This window comes from Prionailurus viverrinus, chromosome C1 (genome assembly GCF_022837055.1).
Source record: "Prionailurus viverrinus isolate Anna chromosome C1, UM_Priviv_1.0, whole genome shotgun sequence".
Classification (NCBI taxonomy): Eukaryota; Metazoa; Chordata; class Mammalia; order Carnivora; family Felidae; genus Prionailurus; species Prionailurus viverrinus.
The window spans coordinates 141905575-141931864 of record NC_062568.1 but is presented as its reverse complement, the minus strand read 5'-3'; the positions used below and the strand labels follow the sequence as shown (position 1 = coordinate 141931864).

Below are 26290 nucleotides of genomic sequence, written 5' to 3'. Positions count from 1 at the left end.
ACTGGAATTAAAATAAAACTTAAAAAAAATTCATGTATAAGAAAAAAACGATAGTGAAATAAAGACATTTTTTTGTAAAAAAAAATACTGAGAGAATTCATGACTGGCAGAGTTTGACTATAAGAACTTCTAAAAGAAGTTCCATAGGCTTCAGGGAAATGAATACATTTGGGTATGTATATATCTATATCTATATATCTATAAATATATATATGTATATATATATATATATATATATATATATATTTGGAAATGTATATCTATAAAAAGGAATGGAGAACATCAGAAAAACTAAATGCATAGATAAAAAACCCACTACTTCCTCCCACCAAAACCATAAAATACATATTTCACTTATGTTAAACCCAAAATACTTCATTTATATTAAAGCAAAATTTTAACTTTGCAATATGGGGTTTACAGCACACACAGATATAATACATAAAACATTTATGGCATAAACAACAGGAAGTTGGTGGTAAATGGGTCTATATGGTTGCAAGTTTCTTACAATTATGTTAAGTATCACTGTTAACTCTAAGAAGACTACAGAAAGTTGGGATATGTACTGGCAAACTGCAGTCTGGGAGTCAAATCTAGACCAGCACTTGTTTCTACAGAAAAAGTTTACTGACTCCTGACCTAGAATAACCACTTAATAGTGGTTAATAAAATAATAGTGCAGGGGCACCTGGGTGGCTCAGTAGGTTAAGAGTCCAACTCTTGATTTCTGCTCAGGTCATGATCTCATGGTTCATGAGATCAAGATGCGCATAGGGCTCTGTGCTGATAGCATGGAACCTGCTGGGGATTCTTTCTCTCTCCTGCTTGTGTGCTTTCTCTTTCTTTCTCTCTCTCAAAATAAATAAATAAATAAACTTAAAAAAATAATAGAGCAAAGAAGTATAGCTAAAAAGCCAATATCTAAATTAAAATGGAGTTCTCGTTGCCAAAAGAAGGCACTGAACAACAACAGCACCACTACAAGGAAAAACAATCATAAAATGATTGACCAAAGTACAACCAAATTGATAAATACATTAAATGGAAATGGACCAAACACAAATTAAAAGGTAGAGATTTTCAGTATGAATGAAAAAGCAAGACCCAACTATAATACCCTCACTTTAAATACCAAACCACTTTGGGGTGCCTGGGTGGCTCAGTTGGTTGAGCAACTGACTTCGGCTTAGGTCATGATCTCGCAGTTTGTGGGTTTGAGCCCTGCGTCAGGATCTGTGTCTCTCTGTCTCTCAATAATAAGTAAATGTTAAAAAATTTTTTTTAAATACTAAAACACAGATCGGTTGGTTGAAAGTAAATGAACAGAAAAGATAGGCTATGCAAACTATAAGTGAAAGAAGTCTGAACAGACTTATTAATCAAATAAAGCAGATTTCAAAAATAAATAGTATTATTAGGAATAAAAACTATTGCCAGAGATATAGAGGAATATTTCATAATGATAAAAGGGGATCAATTGATCAGGAAGACATAATCACCATAAACGTGAATACTCTAAAAATAGCATTTCAAAATATATAAAGCAAAATTTGACAAAATTAAAGACAGAAACAAAATTACAAAATCATAGTTGAAGATTTAACAGCCCTAACTCATCAACTAAAAGAATATCTAGACTAAAAAAATATTAAAAATAGGTATAGTTTTTAAAAATATTTATTTATTTTTGAGAGAGAGAGAGGACAGAGAACAAGTGGGGGAGGAACAGAGAGAGAGGGAGACACAGATCCGAAGCAGGCTCCAGGCTCTGAGCCGTCAGCACAGAGCCCAATGCAGGGCTTGAACCCACAAACTGTGAGATCATGACCTGAGCTGAAGTTGGACAATCAACCAACTGAGCCTCCCAGGGTCCCCAATAGTTATAATTTTTATAAGATTCAGAATTCGAAAAACAGTTACTCAGGTTTTACCACCTGAATAACACAATGGATCATGACCCTTCCTCAAAGGATTTCTCCTTTGAGCCAGATCTACACATGGATGGAAGGCAAGTATAGGAAATAGTGTTGGCCCATAAACAAATGTACTTTTCCTGGATATCTTGACAAACAGAATACTATATGTGTTACCATTTTTCATTTAATATATGGCTTTAGAATTATGACAATTTAATCAAACTATATAGCTATTAGGAGGATGTACTGGAACAAAGGTCAATCTGACCTTTCTATTATATAGCGCTTCCAGCTTGTTGACAGTTGCATAAATGACTAGAGACATTGAGATTATTCTCTGTAGGATCAAATAAATCTTTGGGGACATCTGGATTTCTTGGATTGATTGATCCTAGCTTCCCTAAGATCTCAAAAGCCTATTTCTGTTCAATCAAGAAGACAATACAGGTATAGAGCCATGTAAACCTCAATAACTACTATAAATTCATGATTTAACGTCCAATACATGTCATCCACTAAAGTAATTTTACTCTTCCAGGAGTCTATGCATTGCTTGACTTAAGCTATGGTTACAAAATGGTTCTAATGTCTTCTATTTGATTGAGGAAGTCAAACATCACATATCATATTTATCTAGGCGTATCTGACAGGCTGCAAATAAAAATAAAATTCTAAGGAATATCAATGATATATAAAATAGGTAAGTAATTTTTTTTCTCTAGACCTCATTTCTTTACAATGAAAAGAATGAACTCAATGGGCTCCAAATTTCTCTATGCATTGCTACATATTAGCTTTGTATACAGTGTAGCAAAATGGAAAATATCTACAGAAACAACATTTGCATTGATATAACAGAAACCAAGATGATGAATATTAATACTCAAAGAATATTCTTTGGGGATGACTTCAGTTAATAACACTGTCACACACAAGTTCTTTCCCTGAATACATTTTTCTCTTTTAGGTTTCTGATGTTTTAGATTTGACCACTGTCAAATATAATGCCATTATGGGAAACAACAGGCAGGGGGCAGCAGATTTCAAAGAGGAACACATAAATGCAATGACATTAGTGACAATTGCTATAGCAGGAAAAAACATTTTTCTCTTATCCTTTTCTGGCTCTTCAGTTGCCAGCCATTTAAATTATTATCTAATTTTAGAATTTTAAATTGAGTATGCATATGTACATGACAAAGCAAAATATCATTAAAATTATAATTATCATAAAAATCACGATTCTAAATAAAACCAGAAATGTATGAAATGTATGAAAGCTCATACAATTAAGCTTATGTGCTCAAAATTTTTATATATGTGCTATCACATATATGTGTGTACACATGCACATATATAAAAAATATATATTTATATATATATAAATACATACATATATATTTAAATACATATTTGTTGTTTTTGTTTTTAACATTTCTCCCCTTCAGTTAGTGAACGGAGACCTTGTGATCTTCTTTTGGTTGACAAACTCCTGCCTGTTTCTATGCTATGACCATAAAAGAGAACTTGTTGCCACTCAGGGAAAAAACTATATACTTCTGAAAAGATTTTTTGATAGTAGGAAAATACGTAGCATTCACTAATATTAAAAACTCTAAGAGCAGTGCCACGGCAAAGCATGATGACAGACATACGTCCACATTCCAAGGGTCTGAAGAGCACTGGACTTAAAATGAAAGTAGGCAAGAAGCCTCAAAGAAGTTTCTTGTTATGTTAGCTTTATCAATATTCCATTAATTTATACAATATTGCGCCATTTTATTTTAAAATGGATTTTACAGAAAAAAAAATTTTTAAATTTTTTTTTTAACGTTTATTTATTTTTGAGACAGAGAGAGACAGAGCATGAACGGGGGAGGGGCAGAGAGAGAGGGAGACACAGAATCGGAAGCAGGCTCCAGGCTCCGAGCCATCAGCCCAGAGCCTGACGCGGGGCTCGAACTCCCGGATCGTGAGATCATGACCTGAGCTGAAGTCGGACGCTTAACCGACTGAGCCACCCCGGCGCCCATAGAAAAATTAATCATACCTAGGGTAGAGTAAAAGTAACAGTTATCACCAACAGTTTATAGGTGGGTAAACCTCAGCCCTACAATGAGGATGCAACTTGCTCAAGTAAAACACCACCCTAATGACTGAAGGAGGAAAAGAGCTGGTATTCTCTTAGTCTAGCACGTGGAATAGTCACAAGAGTTGTGTCAGAGAATAAACTGAACAAAATTTATTCATTGCTTAGTTATTCTTTATTACTTACTGGTTTCCCTTGAATTCCTCTCTCTCCAGGGTTTCCAGTCTTACCCTATATAAGGAAGAAAATGCTTGGGTCAAGTAACTCCCTCACCAATTATTAATCACACACGGAGAAAAATGGGGAAGATTTTACACATTCATCTTTAATGTTAAATGTTTTACTACTTACAGTAAGACCATAAGGCCCTCTTTTTCCTTGATCTCCTTTTTCACCCTAACAAAGTATCAATACCAGAGGAATTAATACAAATGTGAATTATGGTCTTATACATGCTAGCCTACACTCACATACAAGAAAATAAGGCATCAAGTATGTAGTTCAATATTTAAAAGAAAACATTTCTCTGTGTGTAATAAAAACTCTATGTATGTTTCATATTTATACCAAGAGAAAATTCAGAACCATACTTTTGTAAGGAAGGCTCAAAAAAACTTAACTGCTTATGAAATGAGAAAATCAGTGTTTACCTTGGAACCTTGTATACCTTGTTCCCCTATGAGACCATCTGGTCCTCTTGGTCCCTAGGGATGGAAAAACAAAATCCTCTTCTTAATTTTAAATGCTGTTTTTTTTTTTAACATTCTGCATCCTTACAAATAAACACACTGTGTTCTTCTTGACAAACTCCTATTTGTTTCTGTACCATGAACACAGAAAAGAATACAGCTAGGTATATGGATGAACCTCTTTGTATGGGACAATCAAGCCAGTATTTTCAAGATTTAAGGCCAAAGAATAAAATATAAGACCATGACAACAGATGATTCAGTTGTGGAGGTGGTTACAGTACAGGTTTGTTATTTCACTATTTCGTTCATCTTGTTCACTGAGGAGCTAGCCACAATAAATTCTAAGAACAACTCTACACTAACTTAAAAGTGGCTGGCTTGTTTATCCAACTGTCTACTTGAGTTTTATATCTTGGGAATGGCATTTTTCTCTTTGTTAGAAAATGAGGGCTGACTGCATTGTGCCTGTTATGCACCTGCTTGTCAGTAGTTACTGGAAGATGGTGGGGACACAGAAAAGGGACAGAAAATACAGCTAGGAATATTCGTGTAAATTTAAATCTAAGTTAAGTTGCTATCAATATTATGTTAATAGCTGTGAAAAACCATTAGTTGCAAAAGTCACTCTCTAACTAAATGGTAGTATATGTCTCCATGCCTAAACTATAACTCTCCTTAGAAGATCTAATCTTAAAGTCCCTTTCAAAGGAAATAACTCAGTTCTGTAACACTGACAACACTGTCACATCTACTGTGGAAAAGGACTGCATTGTTACAGGGATACACGACTATAAGAAAATTTCTCCTTCACGAAGTTTATAGAATGGTAAGGTAAATTATACAACTGATGATAATATAGGGGGAGAAAAGGCATTTAAGGGTGAAAAGGATTCGAAGGAGGGAGAGAGTTTTCACTTCTTTGTTTAGGGAATAAAGATATCATTTTGACAGTTGGAGATCATGCTCTAGAAGGAACTCTGGACAGAGGGATAGGATGGTATGAGAAAAGGGTACAGAGGTAGGAAAGAAGATACCCAAGAATGAAAAAAGGCAGTCTGTTTAGATTGTCTATTGATTACACGTAGTATTTCTTAGTATCTCTATATTAAATATTTTCTATACTAAGAAATTTTTGGAAAGACTGGGACTTGAAAGGTGAAAGACTGGAGTTTATTTTTAAGTCAATAGGCAATGAGAAGGCACTGAATGAATAGTGATACACATTTCTCAATACATCATGCTGATACGAAGGAACACCTTAGGTGAGGTTGCTTTAGCTTTCTGTTCTTCAAAAACTGCTTACTATAATAGGACTCTCTTCCTGGATATTCCTAGGGTAGTGCATTCCCTGATCCTCTTAGGCACATTCATGGGATTAGAGAGAAGGCTCACACTCCATGAGGATCTCCACTGGTCAGACTAAAGTTAAAGCCATAGCTCTATAATCTCAGTCTGTATTTCCAGTACTCCACAATTTGTCCCTAACTTCCGTTTCTGCCCTATTTTTCCATAAAAGACTGTAAACTTGAATTACAGTCTTATTGTGTAGAACCTTGAATGTCAAGTTGAGGAATACGGACTCAACTGAATAGATAAGAGACTTTCAAAGTGTGTCACTCATTTAGCAAACATTTGCTGAGTGCCTATAATAAACCAGGCACTGTTTCAGGCACAGAAGATATGGTAGGGAGAAGAGACACATCCCTAAATACATAAACAATGAAATAAATATATAAAATTGAACTATAAAATGACAATAAGTAGTCAAGTGTAATGAAGTAAAAAAAGAACTCAAGGGACTAGAGAGAATTCAAAATGGGGAGCCCTATTTTAGAAAGGGTGGTCTGAAAAGTCTCTCTAAAATGACATATGGGTAGACACCTGAAGGAGGTAAGATTGCAGGCTTTGCAAATAACTTGGGGAAGATCATTCTGACAGAAGAAATTGAAACTGCAAAGGTCCTGAGGTGGGGACAAGCTTGGAATGTTTAATAGTTAAGTAACTAAAATTTAAAAAAAGCAATTATTAAAGGATGACTGAAGTTTTAAGTGCAAAGATTCCTCAGGACCTGGTTCTAATCATCACCTTCACCTTAAAAATTCAGCAGCCTGTATTGATTCTCTTTCTCTGTCTCCTTTTAAGCACATTTCTCCTCTTTCTCACCTGTAAGAAAACACTTTACAAAAATTTTTGGAGTCATAACAGAAGGTGGTTGAGGGAGTACGAAAAGGAATGAGTGTGTCTGGTGACAGATGGTAGCTACGTTTGTGGTGAGTAGGGCATAAACTCAGTTGTAAATCACATGTAATACACCTGAAACTAATGTAACAACGTGTGTCAACTATAGTTCAATTAAAAAAAAATGTGTCCACTGTTATTTAGGCACTCAACTCTTTTGCAACCTGAAATCTCTATCTTTCTTGGACATTTTGTTATAAATAACTAGTAGAGTGAGGACAGCATTAATAGCAAACAAACTGGAAGTGTAGGTTTGCTTGGGTGGAGAGGGGGTATTTAAAATACTTTCATATTATTATTTCATTTACTAAATGAGGACTATATGGGGAACAAAGAAAGACAAGTTTCTGCTCCTACAGTGATGACAAAGATAACCACATTTAGTTGTTTTTTTTTTTTAAAGGTCTAAGTATAGCAATTGCATTAATTAAAGCCTGTAAAGCCTAAGGCTGCTAATTAAGAGGTAAGTCTGGAAGAACACTAGGAAAGCTCAATACTCTATGCTTCGGTTAAGGCTAAATTAATTAACTCAAAGCTTAGCTTTATCAGTGTCTCTAAGTTTCACTCTGATATCGGTTGTAAAAGTTAACCCTGGGTTAGTTAATGTGCCTTCTTTGACTCCTGAGGCAAAGTAAGTTTTAGGACAAAATCCAAGAGAGATGAAGAGTATTATAATAGGCATTTAATGGGCATAAAGTTATTTTTTTAATGCTTATTTATTTACTTATTTATTTTTTTAACGTTTGTTTATTTTTGAGAGAGAGAGAGACAGAGCATGAATGGGGGAGGACCAGAGAGAGGGAGACACAGAATCTGAAACAGGCTCCAGGCTCTGAGCGGTCAGCACAGAGCCCGATGCGGGGCTCGAACTCACAGACCGTGAGATCATGACCTGAGCCGAAGTCAGACGCTCAACCGACTGAGCCACCCAGGCGCCCCTCTTTTTTTTTTTTTTTTAAATGTTTGTTTATTTTTGAGAGAGACAGAGCACAAATGGGGGAGGGGCAGAGAGACAGGGAGACAAAGAATCTGGAGCAGGCTCCAGGCTCTGAGCTGTCAGCACAGAGCCTGACGCAGGGCTCGAACTCACGGACCACGAGATCATGACCTGAGCTGAAGTTGGCCGCTTAACCGACTGAGCCACCCAGGCGCCCCAATGCTTATTTATTTTTGAGAGAGAGAGAGAGAGAGAGAGAGAGCATCAGCAGGGAGGGGCAGAGAGAGAAGGGGACAGAATCCGAAGCAGGCTTCAGGCTCTGAGCTGTCAGCACAGAGCCTGACGCGGGGCTCAAACTCATGAACCGTGAGATCATGACCTGAGATGAAGTTGGATGCTTAACTGACTGAGCCACCCAGGTGCCCCAAGTTATTTTTTTTAATACCTGCTTTAAAATATCTGATTATCTATAAACCTCTTGGAGAATGTATGCTGGCTAAATAAAATATCTGAGCTTTATCCTTTTTAAGAAAAAGTTGGCTACAATAAGTGGGTGTTAGTAGGTTCTAAAAACTGGAATAAAGTCTGATAGCTCAGTCCATAAATTAAACATGTTTCATAAAATAGCAAGTATTTGAATTGTAGGCAATAATCTTAAAGGGTTAACACAATTCCTGAACAATCAATATAGTCCTAGAAGTATTACAGGATAGGAGACAAAACCACTGCTTCATATATATGCTACAATAAAAAAAAAAAACTGTGATTAAAACACTGACATAAACAGCACACTTGTTTATGTAGGAAGCTTTTATGAGAATTACAAGACCATCTCTATAACACTTGTAATCAATTTTAATAAGCCAAAGTATCTATGAATGAAACAACCCTTATTCACAGAACAAACGTCTTTCTAATTTGGATTCAGTATGTTTTTCCTTTTAACCACATCCATCTGTCTTTGCTTGACTCCTCTATTAATTTTTTTATTTTTTATTAATTTTTTTGATGTTTTTTTAGTTTTGAGAGAGACAGAGACAGAGTGTGAGTGGGGGAGGAGCAGAGAAAAAGGGAGACAGAATCCAGAACAGGCTCCAGGCTCTGAGCTGTCAGCACAGAGCCTGACGCAGGGCTCGAACCCACGAGCAGTGAGATCATGACCTGAGCCGAAGTCAGACGCTTAACTGACTGAGCCACCCAGGAGCCCCAGATCCCTCTATTAATTTTAAATTACTCAGATGCCTAACTAATTATGCCTAGCAGTCTTTTCTGGCTCTTGATTAACACAGCTGGGACAAACGTTCTCTTAAACAAAAACTAGTATTATCTGTGGCTTTTTGTGGAAAGGTCATTTCATCCTAGTCTTGTTATAAATTCTTCCAGGAGAAGAAACCACACAAGAAGCTCCTCTTCATCACTTGGTGTCCTCCAGGTAGTGCTAGCATCAAGCCTAATCACAAATGCTGATGGCTGGTTTCCCAATATGGTATACATTTCCTTGAAGAAGCCACAATTCAAAAATTTTATAATCCTATACATTCTATATCTTGCATACAAAATCTAAAACATATTTCTAATACAGCCATTTCAATCTTTTCTCCCTATTTAAATCCTAAGTAGCATAGAATACAAATCATTTAATTGAATGCCTCTATACCACCCCTCTAGAGGAAGGGTACAAAATCTGAAGTTGCCTAATGATCAAAGACCCAATCCATGGGCAAGAAAAGAGAGGATAACTTTGCTAGGTGTGCCATCTCTTCTGTCAGGGCAGCTGGACACAGGACACAGAAGTACACATTGGGGAGATATCACCAGATCAGTTACTTAGCCCCAGTGAGTTCCATGTGTGCATGAGGGTCAGCAACTAAAGTTGTGCTGGTTCTTAGTGACCCAAAAAGGCTAACCTACCATCTTTCCGGTACTATAGTAGAGAATCCGCTAGCCTATATCGTCTATATGGGGGATATGATTGTATATATTATAGGTATTAGCTTTGGCATGTTAAGTTATTTTGCTACACTTAAGTAACTATTCTTTAGCCAAACTTCGCAGGTGGAAAAAAGCATAGTGTATGTAGGATAAATAATAGTACTTTACATTTGTGGCAAATCTCCCCCTAAGAATCTCAAATCATAAGAATGATACTTTCAGCCAATCCTGCTTTTTTTTTTTTCATCTATAAGAAGCAGGATTTTACAACCTTCACAAAGCAGGTTAGACAAATTTTCATTATTCTAAATTATTTAGGTTGTTTTCTGGGATGGCAGACATTGTTGGCTGTCTGAGCTTTTCTTATCCTCTGGAAATTGTACAGTATTGTACAACATTTCAAATGCCAAGCAGGCTGTAACTAATTAAATAGAAAAATCCATGTGGTCCAGATCTAAAACGTAGTTAACACTGGATCCTCCATGGTATGAGGAGAATGCTTGACAAATTGTAAGAAATCAGTAAATGTTAGATAGTTGAATGACAGATGGATGGGCAGGCAGACCCCTAATTAAGAGAGTGTCTTATAGGGGCGCCTGGGTGGCGCAGTCGGTTAAGCGTCCGACTTCAGCCAGGTCACGATCTCGCGGTCCGTGAGTTCGAGCCCCGCATCGGGCTCTGGGCTGATGGCTCAGAGCCTGGAGCCTGTTTCCGATTCTGTGTCTCCCTCTCTCTCTGCCCCTCCCTGTTCATGCTCTGTCTCTCTCTGTCCCAAAAATAAAAAAATAAACGTTGAAAAAAAAATAAAAAAAAAAAAAAAAAGAGAGTGTCTTATTATTCATGATGTTCACATGGCCATGTGATAACAGTGTAAGTCACAGGCAACACAGTAAGGGCACATAAGCACTAGTTCCATAATGATAATTCTCTGTGTGATCTCAGTGTCAGTGTGCCTGGGCACAGCTTCCTCTCCAGTGTACTGTGACACAGTTGTGTGCCACAAAGGGGTTACAAATGTGCTGGGAAGATCAACCCCCTCAGCCATTGGCATGGCAGAGAAGAGCTGGAGCACAGGGACTTTGAGCCAGATACCTTTTTCATTTATCTCAGTGGGTTAGACATATATCGTCATCTTTCTTTTCTCTCTTTCTTTCTTTCTTTCTTTCTTTCTTTCTTTCTTTCTCCCTTTCTTTCTTTTTCTTTCTTTTCCTTCCTTCCTTCCTTCCTTCCTTCCTTCCTTCCTTCCTTCCTTCCTCCCTCCCTCCCTCCCTTCCTTCCTTTTTTCCTTCTTCTTCTTCTTTTGAAAGGGCAACCTACGCTGGCCAACTCCATCTTGTTCTGTGTCCTCCACCTTGACCACGCCTCCTCCCCTCGAGTAACCTCCCGCTCACCTGTTCAAATTTCCCATCAAAACACGCCCCGGCGACCTGCTAACAGGACTCCGACCCTTCCCCAGCCAATCGGCTGAGGCCACAGCCATTACCTCACCAACTGCCCCTAGACCCCAATAAAACCTTTGTGCTTTTGAAACTCGCTCTCTCTCCCCAGTATCTCACCGCTGTGTCGGTGCAGGTAGGGGATTGAACTCGAGCTAGCTCGAATAAAGGCTCTTTTGCTTTTGCATCGGACTCGGCTCCTTGGTGGTCTTTGGGGATCACGAATCCTGGGCATAACACTTTTTTTTTTTGCTAATGGAAAACATTGGGAAAGATGGACCTACAACATTGAGATCACATCCATAGTGGAGAAGAGTTTGATAAGAAGAAAAGAGTGGAAACGGGAGGATACTAGGTGACATCTAGAATGGAACTTTCTAATAATACATTCTTTTTCAAATATTCTGGTCTTCAGTTCTTTTTTTTTGTATTCTCAATGTTCATGAATTGCCTGAAATATTCTCCTGCAAAGGAAGTGTGTTTATTCAACAAAGCCTTTATTTCTAAATAAGATTTCCTTGTTTAGTAAGTAATGAATGAACTTTAAATAATAGTGAGAAGCCATTTTGGGAGAGAATCAGTAAATGTATTTGGAGGATAAGAAGAAAATAGGCCATTGAGGAGGTAAGAGTTGAGGACAAAGTGGCAAACTAGAAAAGGGTAACTATCTACCCAAGGGTCATGGGGAGGTCAGAAAACCACAGAGCAAATGAACTTTCCATACGAATTAGCAGATAACACAAGTGGTTCAGAGGAGATCTTACTCAGGCACATGACTTCTACTTGGACAATCAATAAGACCTCAATTACTTAATTAACAAAGGGCAAAACACTGCAAAGTATTCTGCTTCATTTCAACTCTCACAAAACTGGTTGAACTTTCTCACTCTGACTAATACAAAGCCGAATAAACACATTGGACCTGACCAAGTATTGAATGGTGGCAGGGTGCAGACCACTACATGACAGTGTGGGTACAGATCATCTACTGTCATTTTTTATTCTATTATTTTAAACACCATTTGGACTAAAGTAGATGTGGCCATCGAGATTATTTAGAAATTCTAAATCTATAACCCAATAAGAAAAATAGTTTTTCAGAAAAGAAATAATAATAGAGATAAATTTGCTCTCTTTCGTCAATCTTCACCTAAAACACAGGGCATGAAGCTAAAGCTGTTCCAACTGGGCATTCATAATACTTTTCTCCCATTTGCCAACTGGAAAATGCAATTTTTGTTTCATTTTTAACAAAATTTGTTAGTTGGACAGCATGTTTTTAGAATTTATAAATATTTTCTTCACTAGCTCTAAAATTCAAGGTAAAGCCAAGGGAGAAAGAGAATTCTTAAAGCCCACATATTCAAATTTATCAAGGGAGAAAAACTCCTTAATAAGCATTCGCTTGGGAGTAAACACACTAAGATTTGAATCCTGGTTTTGTCATTTCTCTCTGTGTGCCTATAGACCATATACTTAAAAGTCTCTGAGCTCTGTTTTCCTCGGCTAGAATATCTGAGACTATACGTCTTCTCTGGGTAGTTTTAAGTATTAAGTAAAATAATATATGTAAAGGTGCCTGGCATGTGACAAGCATGCAATATACTGTGGTTCTGATTTCTTAAAAAAAGGATTTAATGTTTAAAAGACTCAAAGATTGAAAGATTTCTAATTACTAAACAATGACGATTATATCACTTCTGATTTACAATGAACAAACTCTTAGTTACCCTGTGTGTGTCTTCATTCCATTTTCTATCATTCTTATTTTGTCAGGATGTTACTATGTAAGTCTGTTGTGAGTAGAAAAATAATTTATTTAAACATCTTCACATTTATAATTTTCCCAAAGAGTGGAACTGGAAATTGAGAATAAGAAAGAAGAATTCTATGTAAATTAGTAAAATTTGTAAAACATAAAATGGAAAAGTGTGGTTTTTATCAGTACAAATGATTATGAGTCACACTTAAATTAATGTAGGTAGTTCATCTAATGTAACAAAAATAAGGAAAAAAAACAATAAGCACAATCTAGAAGACATGGAGCTATTTTTGCTGAACGCATCACAATTATGAAGCCATTTTTTTGAGGTTAATGTACTTCCTGCATTAGATAACTTACTCTTTGTCCTTTAGGACCTTGACTTCCAGGTGGTCCTCTTGCTCCCACATGACCCTACATGTTGAACATTTAAAAATCAGTTATAGAATTCACAGGAATGTTATCAAAATAGTAGTTATGACCTTGGGAATTCTTAAAATAAAATTGGTTAGTCTCCTTAAAAATATGCTTTATTGGGGTGCCTGGATGGCGCAGTCAGTTAAGCATCCGACTTCAGCCAGGTCACGATCTCGCGGTCCGTGAGTTCGAGCCCCGCGTCAGGCTCTTGGCTGATGGCTCAGAGCCTGGAGCCTGTTTCCGATTCTGTGTCTCCCTCTCTCTCTGCCCCTCCCCCGTTCGTGCTCTGTCTCTCTCTGTCCCAAAAATAAATAAACATTGAAAAAAAATAAAAAAATAAAATAATAAAAATATGCTTTATTTCTGAAATAAATGCCATACTTTCCTCCCCAATATTCTCCACTCTCCCAGTATTCTAAGTTGTTTTCAGGAGGAACACATACAGAGTGACAGTGGAAAAAGACACCCATCTAGCCAGTGAAGTCAGCTGGTATATCAAAAAAGCAATGGCTATTGTTGCAGGATTTTTTTCCTCATGATTCTAGACATTTATGATAATCCATCACATAAAAATATATGTTTCCTGTTACCGTGAAAAGTCACAAAATGCACCAAATTAATATGCCACAAATAGACTGTAATGAAGATTAAGTTGTTACTTATTACTAAGACAATTACAATGAATTTTTTATAGTCTTCAAAAAAGACTCAATTAGAAAACAAAATTTATTTATCTATATAAAATTAGGTAGGTAAAAACAGTGATCTTTTAAAGAATCTTGGGTTTATTTATTATCTTATGTGAGTAAAAAGATTGGCAACTGTACCGATCAACACCAATCTTCCTAATTTTAGAAGTCAATAACATGTCTCTCAGTGTACTGGAAAATCAGGCCTCTCTTTAAAACAGGAGCTTCACAAAACAGCATAAATCGTTTCTGATAATAGCTCCGTTGAGGTGATTATTAAGGCTTATCTTTTTCATATTTAAGTTGATGATAACGGTCAAATTTTGATCAGCCAAACTTTATTTCTTTACAGATATGATTTTATTACCTTTCTCTATATCACAAATGGAGTGTTTTCAAAACTCAATATTTGTTCAATGAAGGTATATTTTCTTCGACTTTTATCTGGGCATTTGAAAATATTTGCAGATTTCTAAGGAAAATATGTTGGAACTTGTTTGTGATTTGTTTATTTAAGCTCACTTCTAAGCTTGATAATGGACGCTGTCTTCTTATACATGGCTATTCAAAAGAACGTTTAAATTTCTTTTTGTTTTAGACTACAGAATTGTCCTACTTATTAAAAGTGAGCGATAAATAATATAGCAAGTAGAGTCAAGGGAGTTTAAGATACCATGACATATTCTGGGGTGTTTTGCCTTGACTGGGGAGAGAAGTGGCCTCCATCAATTTATACATTACTTATTTTGCATAAAAGCAAAAAAATATAGTATAACTAAAATCATACAATTAAATTTAAATAGATGTCCTAGAAGGGAATATAAAGTCTTTTCTGTACTTACAGGTAATCCCAGGGCACCAATGGGTCCTGGATCCCCGGGAGGACCTGGATATCCCTAAAATTTGAGTAAAAATATGAAAAACATAAAGTCTCTGTTCTATCTGATCATTTTCATTGAAGACAAACCAGTAAATTATAAACAGCAATAAAAGGTGTTAACGTAATAAAATCTCTTTCCTATCAAAGATATAAAAGGCCATAGGAAATATTCCACAGTTAGATAATAGAAATAAATAATGTTGGGCGCCTGGGTGGCTCAGTCGGTTAAGTGGCCAACTTTGGCTCAGGTCACAATCCTGCAGTTTGTGGGTTCAAGACCCGCATCAGGCTCTGTGCTGATAGCTCAGAGCCTGGAGCCTGCTTTGGATTCTGTGTCTCTCTCTCTGACCCTCCCCTGCTTGTGTTCTGTCTCTCTCTGTTTCTCAAAAATAAATAAACATTAAAAAAAATAAGTAATGTTTACAGGGAAGCTGTGAACCTTTTATTAGTAACACTTTGGCTAGGAAAGAAATTTTCAAACCAGAATCATATATTATGACCTACTGAGAATAGAATATTCATCTTATATTCTGTAGATTTTGTTATGCTATGAATAGATATATGTTATGTTATATAGACCATGAAACCATTTCAGTGTCAGAAGTCAGGGAATTCTATAATTAAGGAATGTGAATGTGTAGAAATAGTGTAGCCTGTCAAATTTTAGAAGTACCACACCTTTTATGATATTAATACTAATTCAGAGAATTTCTTAGTAGGCAATAATCCCTGAAATTGATTAACCTAATGGGTATGTTAAATATTTTGCTTGACAGCAATTGGACATAGGTCAGAAAATAATCTTATAGTATTTTGCTAACAATACAGAATTTAAAACTAAAGAATAGCTTAGGGGGGTGCCTGAGTGGCTCTGTTGGTTAAGCGTTCGACTTCGGCTCAGGTCATGACCTCACGGTTTGTGAGTTCAAGCCCCTTCTCTGGCTCTGGGCTGATAGCTCAGAGCCTGGAGCCCGCTTCAGATTCTGTGTCTCCCTCTATCTGCCCCTCCGCTGCTTGCCCTCTGTCTCTCGCATTGCCTCAAAAATAAATAAACATTAAAAAAAGTTTTTTTTAAAAAGAGTAGCTTGGGTAAAATAAATTTGTATACAGTATTATGTGCCACCAGATCTATTATGATATATTTTGGGAAAGCAAGATTCTTTTATCAATTTTTTTTGTTCTAGTTCCTGTCATGTTTAGAAACTGTTTAATAAACTAAAAAAAAACCCAATCTATATATATCATCTGTCAGCTATTACTACCTTAAAGGTGCAAGAAAGTAAGATGAATTCGGATTCTGATCTTTTATATATCAAAGAATTACTTCAGGACCACAAGCTCATAGACGAGTGGCAGTGATGATATGTGTCATATAAACTATAAGTAATGAAAGAAAAGTAGAATCCTAATTGAATTTTCTTTTTCATCCATTTCAGCTAATTTATGGCAGTTTAATTCTTCTCTTAAAACAATAGACTCACTTGACCAAGCCATCTGATTTGCATGCTTGTTAGTGCCAATCAGCATTTGAAAGGTAAACTGTTTAAGGGAAAAGAAAATTCTAATGGAAATATACTATAAAATAGAAATTTTCACTTACTTAAATTCCATTCAAGGCAATCCCACCTCTGGAATTACTATGTTCTTTGGAAATATATATTTCAAATCACTAAGCTCTTACCATGATACCCTTTTCCCCCTGGGGACCTTGTGGACCTGGACTTCCACGTTCTCCCTTTTAAAACAAAGAAAAAAAAAACACTGAGGCAAGCTAACCAGTCATGATTGAGCTAAGTGAAACTGTCAGAATCATACCTTACATGTATATCTTACCTTAATTGCCAATACTTTTTAATTTACAAATTTTGCACTTTACCTTCAAGTTGCTAGACTTTTAATACAATAAAAATCCCCCTAAGGTATATTTCAAGGGATAAAATACTAAAAGTATTGTTGCTTTGTAAGGAGAAATGCTTACCATTTTGAGACATATAAAATAGTAGTAAAAGTATCAAAAATATTGTCAAAATTAACTAATCTCTATAACCACTGAATAAAATTTTATTTCTGTTCTGTCAACCTACCTGAGCAATTCAGTATGATCAGGATAATCAAACATGCCTTAGCAGATTAAAGTAATTAAACTGATTCACATTAAAATTCCCAAGATTGTCATAATCTTAGTGCAGAAGATTTGACTTTGCACAGAAGAAACTAAGTTAGAATGAAAATATTACAAATATTTATTTTTTGAAATTAGCTCATTTTGTATTTGTCATATTATTATTATTTTTTTTATTTAAAAAAATTTTTTTTCAACGTTTTTATTTACTTTTGGGACAGAGAGAGACAGAGCATGAACGGGGGAGGGGCAGAGAAAGAGGGAGACACAGAATCAGAAACAGGCTCCAGGCTCTGAGCCATCAGCCCAGAGCCTGACACGGGGCTCGAACTCCCAGACCGCGAGATCGTGACCTGGCTGAAGTCGACGCTTAACCGACTGCGCCACCCAGGCGCCCCTGTCATATTATTATTGATTGTCAAAAATCAATAAATATATATTAAGCACTTTCAATGTACAAGAGTTGGAGAGATCTAACAGAAATTTGACTTAGAGTCTACTCTCAAGTATTTGGAGACATGACATTAACAAAGGTGATCAATTAGAGGACAATTAAATTGTAAATTGTGTGGTGCTTATTCTAAGTCCAGGAAGAGAAGAAATCAGGAAGGATTAGAGGAATCTGGGAAGACTTTATGGAGGAGATAAGAATTTCAGTCCTATAGTTTGGCTTTGAATAAATAGAGGGAAGAGGAGAGGATATTCTAAAGCAACAAAATAGTGAGAATAGGAATTGGAACAGGTATGTCATATACGAGATGGGAGAGAGAAAGGTTTATATTGGAGAATATTAGAAAATTTGTTGGATGCACTGATTGAGCCAAGATTATGTAGTACCTTGACAGTAAAGTAGAGGAGTTAACAGGGTCAGGAATAGGGGGCCAATGATGGTTTTTAAAAATGTTTCATCATGCCCATCAAAATTAGTCCTCTTGTAGTACCTGCGATGGATTAGAGGATTTAAAGGGAAGGGCAGGGTAAATATGACAGGAGGTAAATTTAAGATAAACAGGTACGAGTATGTCTGAGGGGATAGCTTTGGAATGACTGTTAGAAAAGAAAGCTTATATATATATAAAAAGAAAGCTTATATAGAAAAAACTCTAAGTCATGCTAAAAGATTAGGCATAGAGAATGAAGGAAAAGGGAAAGTAAATATGGATTTCACTCTTTTTATTCCAGAAGACTGGAAGAATTGAGATAGGTATAAGGCACACTAATAGAAATGAGATAATTGGGAAGAGGCCAATTTGAATGTGGGGGGAAAATTGATACATTTTAGATATGTTGACTGTGACTTAATTTAAACATTTCAGTACCAGAAGTCTTAGCCGTAGTAATCAGACAACAAAAGAAATAAAAGGCATCCAAATCTGCAAGGAAGATGTCAAACTTTCACTATTTTCAGACATGATACTCTTGTAGAAAACCCAAAAGACTCCACCAAAAAATCGCTAGAACTAATACATAAATTCAGCAAAGTCACAGGATATAAAATCAACATACAGAAATCTGTTGCATTTCCTGGGGCGCCTGGGTGTTTCACTCAGTTAAGTGTCTGACTTGATTTAGGCTCAGGTTTTGATTTTATGGTTGTTGAGATCAAGCCCCATGTCAGGCTCAGTGCTGACAACACAGAGCCTGCTTGGGATTCTCTTTCTCCCCCTCTCTCTGCCCCTCCCCAACTCGCATGCATGCGTGCATTCTCTCTCTCAAAATAAATAAAAATAAAATTAAAAAAGAAATCTGTTGTATTTCTGTACACCATAATAAAGCAGCAGAAAAAGAAATCAAGGAATTGATCCCATTTACAATTACACCAAAAAACAATAAGATACCTAGGAATAAACCTAACCAAAGAGGTAAAAGATAGTACTATGAAAACTATAGAACACTTATGAAAAAAATTGAAGATGACACAAAGATATGGAAAGACATTCCATACTCATGGACTGGAAGAACAAACAATGTTAAAATGTCTACACTACCCAAAGCAATCTACACATGTAATGCAATCCTAATCAAAACACTAATAGAATTTTTCACAGAGCTAGAACAAACAATCTGAAAGTTTGTATGGAACCACAAAAGACCTCAAATCGCTAAAGCAACCCTGAAAGAGAAAAGCAAAGCTGGGAGCATCACCATTCCAGACTTCAAGCTGTATTACAAAGCTGTAGTGATCAAGACAGTATGGTACTGTCACAAAAATAGACACATAGATCAATGGAACACAATAGAAAAGCCAGAAATGGACCCACAACCACATAAGTAACCAATTGTTAACAAAGCAGGAATGAATATCCAATGGAAAAAAGACAGTCTCTTCAACAAATGGTGTTGGGAAAACTGAACAGCAACATGCAGAAGAATAAAGCTGGACCACTTTCTTACACCATACACAAAAATAAATTCAAAATGGATGAAAGACCTAAATGTGAGACTGGAAACAATCAAAATCCTAGAGGAGAACACAGACAGAAACCTCTTTGACCTCAGCCACAGTGACTTCTTAGTAGACGTGTTGCTGGAGGCAAGGGAAACAAAAGTAAACATGAACTATTGGGACTTCATCAATATACAAAAGCTTCTGTACAGCAAGGGAAACAATCAACAAAACTAAAAGGCAGCCTACAGAATGGGAGAAGATATTCACAACTGACATATCTGATAAAGGATTAGTTTCCAAAATCTATAAAGAACTTATCAAACTTAATACCCAAAAAACAAATAATCCAGTTAAGAAATGGGCAGAAGATAAGAATAGATATTTTTCTAAAGTAGATGTCCAGATGGCTAACAGACATATGAAAAGATGCTCAACATCACTTATCATCAGGGAAATGCAAATCAAAACCACAATGAGATACCATCTCACATCTCTCGAATGGATAAAATTAACAAGAAACAACAGATGTTGGTGAGGATGTAGAGAAAGGGGAACCCTCTTGCACAGCTGGTGGAATGCAAACTGGTGCAGCCACTCTGGAGAACAGCATGGAGGTTCCTTAAAAAACTAAAAATAGAACTACCTGAGGACTCAGCAATTGCATTATTAGGTATTTACCCAAAGGATATAAATATACAGATTGGAAGGGATGCATGCACATCGATGTTTGCAGCAGCATTATCAACAATAGTCAAACTATGGAAAAAGCCTAAATGTCCATCCACCCAATGACTGACAAATAAAGAACATCAAAAAGAATGAAATCTTTCCATTTGCAGCAATGTGGATGGAACTAGAGTGTATTATGCTAAGTGAAGTAAGTCAGAGAAAGAAAAATGCCATACGATTTCACTTACATGTGTAATTAAAGAAATAAAACTGATGAACATATGGGAAGGGAAAATAAAAGAGAGAGGGAAACAAACTATAAGACTCAACAATAGAGAACAAACTGAGGGTTGATGGACAGAGGTGGGTAGAAGATGAGGTAGATGGGTAATGGTTATTAAGGAGGGCACTTGTGAGGCACATTAGGTGTTGTATGTAAGTGATGAATCACTGAATTCTATTCCTGAAACCAATACTGCACTGTATGTTAACTAACTAGAATTGAAATAAAAACTTGAAAAGAAAAAAAAAAAAAAAAAGGAAGGAGTAGCCAAAGGTTTCAAATACTTCTAAGAAAGGAAAGCTAAGGAACTGCTATTGTTTCTGTATCTATGATACTGTCTGCCTTAAATGTTGTGCCAGATAAACTACTTACTTACTTGTAAGCTAATATATAAGAAATATTCAGTGGATAGGGTGAAAATATATTCTTTGTTGAACCTAAAAAAATTCGGATGGAAATAACTGGAATATTATTTAATTTACTTCTAGTCCTGGTTCCACTTAATTATTCACAAAGTAGCCTCATGTAGTAATTGCACTAGACCATCGCGTTTACAAATTATATTCAGCAAGTTAGGTTTTAGTCAAAGAGTCAAAGTTTTTGGGTTATTATCTACTAGTCCATTATAAGATTCCATAAAAGAAATTTTAAATGCCCTTGGAGGTTTCAAGTAAAGAATTACTTTTTATTAAAAAAAAAAAGCTTCCCTAAATTTGAAACTCAACATGGAAAATCACTCCCAAGTAATGATTTTAGGTAATCTTTAAGCAAATTACAATTTCCATTACAATAGCCTGGAATATCCATGAATAAATGCATACTGCATTCCAAGTGGACAGCAAGAGATTGTGACTGAGACTTGGAGCAGGTAGTGATTACTTATTCTCTTTCAAAACGGCTTCCTTTAGGGGGCTTGCTCTGATAAAGTAGATTTAAATATGGTCTAATCATAAATCTAGACCATCAGTTTCATCTTTTCAGAGCACAGTATCACAACCTAAAGAGTACTCTGCCCTTTAAAAATTAGAAACATATATGCTATTAGCTATATTCAATATACTTAAGATATTCAGGACAGGTGATGTATTTTAAGTTATGAGTGATTTCTAATTAATAACATAAAATACCAAATACCAAATGCCTCCTTTTACTTTAGCCTGGCATTCTTACTACTTAAAAAAAATGAATGAAATTACCTTTTCACCAATGCTTCCAGTAATCCCAACTTCTCCAGGTAAACCGACAGGTCCCTTTTAGGAAAAAAATGTCACAGAAAATACACATTTATTGCATTGCTATTACAGCATCTTGGTTTTAAATCACCTGTAATCAATATGTTTCCTTCTAACTTATCCTAAATTTTATATTAGAATGAAATTCTTCCTAGTATAGATGTCCAGCCTATGACTTCACATCCAAAATTAATCTATTCACTCAATCAACAAATATGTATGAATGTCTAAGGGGTGGCAGGCCTGTGCTGGGAGGCACTGTTTCAAATCCAAACACAGTTCCTGCCCTTGTGGAGTTTATAATCCAGTGGATGTTATAAAAAGTTGCAGTTTTTCCATAGCTTCTTGATGTGAGTATATCAGCTTAAGAAATCCTTTCTGTGACTTCTTTGAAAGCTTCTAATACCACGACATGCCCATTCATTAATTCACTGTCACTCAAGAAATATTTTGTGCCTGCTCTGTGCCAGGTACTACATTGCTTTGCTGAAATTTCATTAGCAGACCTAGGCCCTGCCCTCATAAGGCAAAAGAGTCTTATACAGAGACAAAAACAATTAAATTAAAAAATGAATAATTACAAATCATCATATTGGCTCATAAAGGAAACAGCTATGATGCCCAGGCAGAGAGTGGAAGAGAAGACCTATGGAAAGATGGTCAGGGTAAACCTCAAGTTTGACATCTAATCTGAAAGCTGAAGAATAAGAAGAGGTCAGTAGGCAAGAGAAGACAGAGTAAACCGCTTGAGTGAAGAATGAATTAGTGTGCTGAAAGAGATGAAAGAAAGCAATCATAATACTGTTTCAGAGTGAACAAGGCTCCGTGTTCATCCACCTTGTCTTTATGGATTCTACTTCAAACAGGATAGAAAACACAAAGAATAACAGGACAAGTTTTACAACAGCAGCATAATCCTTCTCCTGTTTTCAGTTATGAAGTTATTTTCCACTATTATTTAGAGATGTATGAAGCATTTTCTTTTTCAATAGCTACCAAGCAAAGACCCTGCTTAAATAGATTATTGTACAATAATATGCATTAGTATATAGAAGGCACCTAAATCATGAAAAAAGAATTTGATGTATTGAAGCTAACTGAAGTTAATACATGAGGCATAATTTTATCCACATATATTTGTATCATTATCCATATCAATCTCTTCTCTCTCTCTACCTATATACCTATCCACTTACCTGTGTATACCTACCTACCTACCTGTCAATCTATCTGGTGATCAAGGATATACTAACATATGTTAAGCACTCCTTATGTGCCTGATTTAATCCTCACAACAATCATATTTGATAGTATTATCCTGATGCCCCTACAGAAAAGACAATGAGTTAAATAGCTTGCTGAGGTCAATGAGTTTAAATAGTATAGATGAGTTTAAGTGGTTATTGAGCACTTGAAATGTAGCTGGTCAAAACTGACATGTGCTGTAAATGTAAAGATATCAGATTTTGAAGATTTACTACAAAAAAAGAAAAATTCAAATCATTGTTTAAGTTGGTTACATATTGAAACGATAATGCTTCAGAGATACCGGCTTAAATAAAATATTACTAAAATCAATTTCATCTGCTTCTTTTTATCTTTCTAAATATGGCTACTGAAAAATGTTAAGTGACATTTGTGACTGGCATATACCTATTGGACAGTACAGATCTACATTCTTAAACACTACACTAATATTAGCGGTTATATCCAGTTGGAAGTGATCTAATAATTTATTTCTATGGTTATTAATTTTAAGAGCATTGACACTTTCACTCTGAGACAATCAGAAATCAATGGGCAGTTAATCACATCTGAGCACAACAGTGAAATATAACTATTAGTGAGAGAGTAAACAAACTTGCAGAACCTGAACACAGACTAGTATTGATTCTGGGGAAAAAAAAAAACCTGTTCCTAACACACATATATATATAACCCAGGTGAGTGAATGGAGTAGGTCCATTTGACATATCCCAATATTGACTATGTATACCAGAAAGATACCACCTACAGAACTATTCTAGTTAGCTCACAGCACTTACTTATTAATTAACAGAAACTGAATTAGGTGCTAAGATTTAAAAATCCAGAGATTTTTTATAAAAAAGATTTTATATATAAAGATTTATAAGATTCCTAGTTTCAGATGACCTAGGTTGCTTGTAGGCAAGCATTTTCAAAGGCAAATACTAGATAGATCTAAGTAGCAGTTGCTACTTAGATGCTCTCTTTAGTTCACCACAGTCCATACCAACTGCTCTTATCTCTTATACCTGATCCATTTTACTTACTTATACTACCTGCCTGCTCCCAGTAGGGCATTTGAGTTTGTCACTCCTGATTTAAGTATTAGAAGTTGCAGTCCATCAAAAGGGCATACTTGGAAGAGATAGGTTCTCACTGGAAAATAGGCAGTTCACAGACTTACCTCCTTGTCCATAGGGAATCTTTAATGAAATGTACATTAGGAGAACATAAATAATTTATTAAGACTTTGAGTCTTGACGTGCCTGGGTAGCTCACTCAGTTAAGCATCCAACTCTTGATCTCAACTCAGGTCATGATCTCGCATTTCGTGGGTCTGAGCTGTGTCAGGCTCTGTGCTGACAGTGTGGAGCCTGCTTCGGATTCTCTCTCCCTTTCTCTCTGCCCCTCCCCAGTTACCTTTCTCTCTCACTCTCTTTCAAAATAAATAAATAAACTTTTAAAAAATTAAAAAAAAAACCTCTGATTCTTCCCACTAGTTTTCTTTAGTTTTTCTTTTTAAATAAATGTTTACTTATTTTGAGAGTATGAGAGAGAGACAGAGAGAGAGAATGAGTAGGGTGGTGGCAGAGGAAGAAAGAGAGAGAATTTTTTAAATATAATTTATTGTCAAATTGGCTTACATACAACACCCAGTGTTCATCCCAACAGTGCCCTCCTCAATGTCCATCACCCATTTTTCCCTTTCCCCCACCCCCCATCATCCCTCAGTTTGTTCTCTGTATTTAAGAGTCTCTTATGGTTTGCCTCCTTCCCTCTCTGTTTGTTAACTCTTCTTTTCCCCTTCCCTTCCCCCATGGTCTTCTGTTAAATTTCTCAAGATCCAAATATGAGTGAAAACATATGATATCTTTCTCTGACAGACTTATTTCACTTAGCATAATACCCTCCAGTTCTATCCACATTGCTGCAAATGGCATGATTTCATTCTTTCTCATTGGCAAGTAGCATTCCCTTATATATAAACCACATCTTCTCTATCCATTCGTCAGCTGATGGATGCTTAGGCTCTTTCCATAATTTGGCTATTGTTGAAAGCACTGCTATAAACATTGGGGTACATGTGTCCCTATGCACCAGCACTCCTGTATTGCTTGGGTAAACTCCTAGTAGTGCTGTTGCTGGGTCACAGGGTAGTGCTATTTTGAATTTTTTGAGGAACCTCCACACAAAGAGAGAGAATCTTAAGCAGGCTCCATGCTCCACACGGAGCCTGACTTGGGGCTCCATCTCACAACACTGAGATCATGGCCTGAGCCAAAATCAAGAATAGGATGCTTAACTGACTAAGCTACCCAGGATTCCCTCTTTAGTTTCTTATATCTATTTTCAAGCTATACACTTCTGGAGAAAAAAAATTCTAAATTAGTGTTGTCGGGATGATGTACATTTTCCCAAAGATGAAATGTATAAAATTTCATTCTTATTTCATCAGTTATTTATTATCTACCAAGTATAAGACACTATACTAGTCAATTTAGAAAGGGCTAATAACTAAAATACAAAGTATATAGTAAAAATATTACAAGAAGATAAAGTATATAGAATTTCAGATAAAGTAGTAGTCAGCAAAGTGACTCCAAAGACTGGCTACCTCTTTTTGTAAACAAGTTTTACTGAAACACAGCAATGTCCATTATTAACCTATGTTCTATGGCCACATTTGCTCTGAGAAGGCAGAGTAGTTGTGACAGATACTGTATAGCCCACAGAGCCCAAATCATTTCTCTTGGATATTTAAGGGAACTACAAACAAGTAACTGAAGCCATAGCCTTCATGTATAAGAATTATCAGCAATTTATACCTTTTTGGCCAAGAATTTTCATTAAAAAGTTTCAAAACACTGATTCCACATCTTACACACATTAAAGAAAATGACAAAGGCTAGAACCAAAACATGCTGCGTGTCAAGAGCTGGACAACTCTATACAAACTGAAAACACTTCACTTCTTATAAAATAGGATACATAATAGTCTATTTAAAGATTTTGTAAGCTAAAGCGGAAATTCAAAAGGCCAAAAAGCCTTGTGTGCAATAAATCACTTGTTCGAACTGAAAAGAAGTTATTATTTTTTTCCAAAAGTCAGTAGAAACTCTAAAATACACTAGTGCCATTTTTTAAAGTAACCACATCCTACTTGTTCACTAAAGACATATAAAATTAGAGTATTTCCTAGTTGAAACTAAAATGTTAAAAAAAAATTTTGTACGAAGTTCTTAGACTTAATACTTGCGCATTAACAGTGGTTTAGAACTTGTCTACATTGTTTCAAATTTTCAGCGTGGGAAGGATTGCATTTTCAAGATAAAAAAAAAATCTCAGCCCCCAAAGCT

The 26290-nt window shown here is 35.9% G+C and overlaps 1 protein-coding gene across 1 annotated transcript in view; it reads right to left on the bottom strand.

The window, feature by feature from the left end:
* The window catches only part of COL24A1 (collagen type XXIV alpha 1 chain), a 410128-nt gene that overhangs the window by 149302 nt on the left and 234536 nt on the right, over window positions 1-26290 (bottom strand). Inside the window, exons 26-32 of the mRNA XM_047871498.1 lie at window positions 21651-21704; window positions 16673-16726; window positions 14954-15007; window positions 13366-13419; window positions 4659-4712; window positions 4360-4404; window positions 4195-4239 (exon numbers count right to left, since the gene is read on the bottom strand). Coding sequence (XP_047727454.1) covers window positions 4195-4239; window positions 4360-4404; window positions 4659-4712; window positions 13366-13419; window positions 14954-15007; window positions 16673-16726; window positions 21651-21704 — 360 coding nt within the window. The remainder of the gene's footprint in view (window positions 1-4194; window positions 4240-4359; window positions 4405-4658; window positions 4713-13365; window positions 13420-14953; window positions 15008-16672; window positions 16727-21650; window positions 21705-26290) is intronic.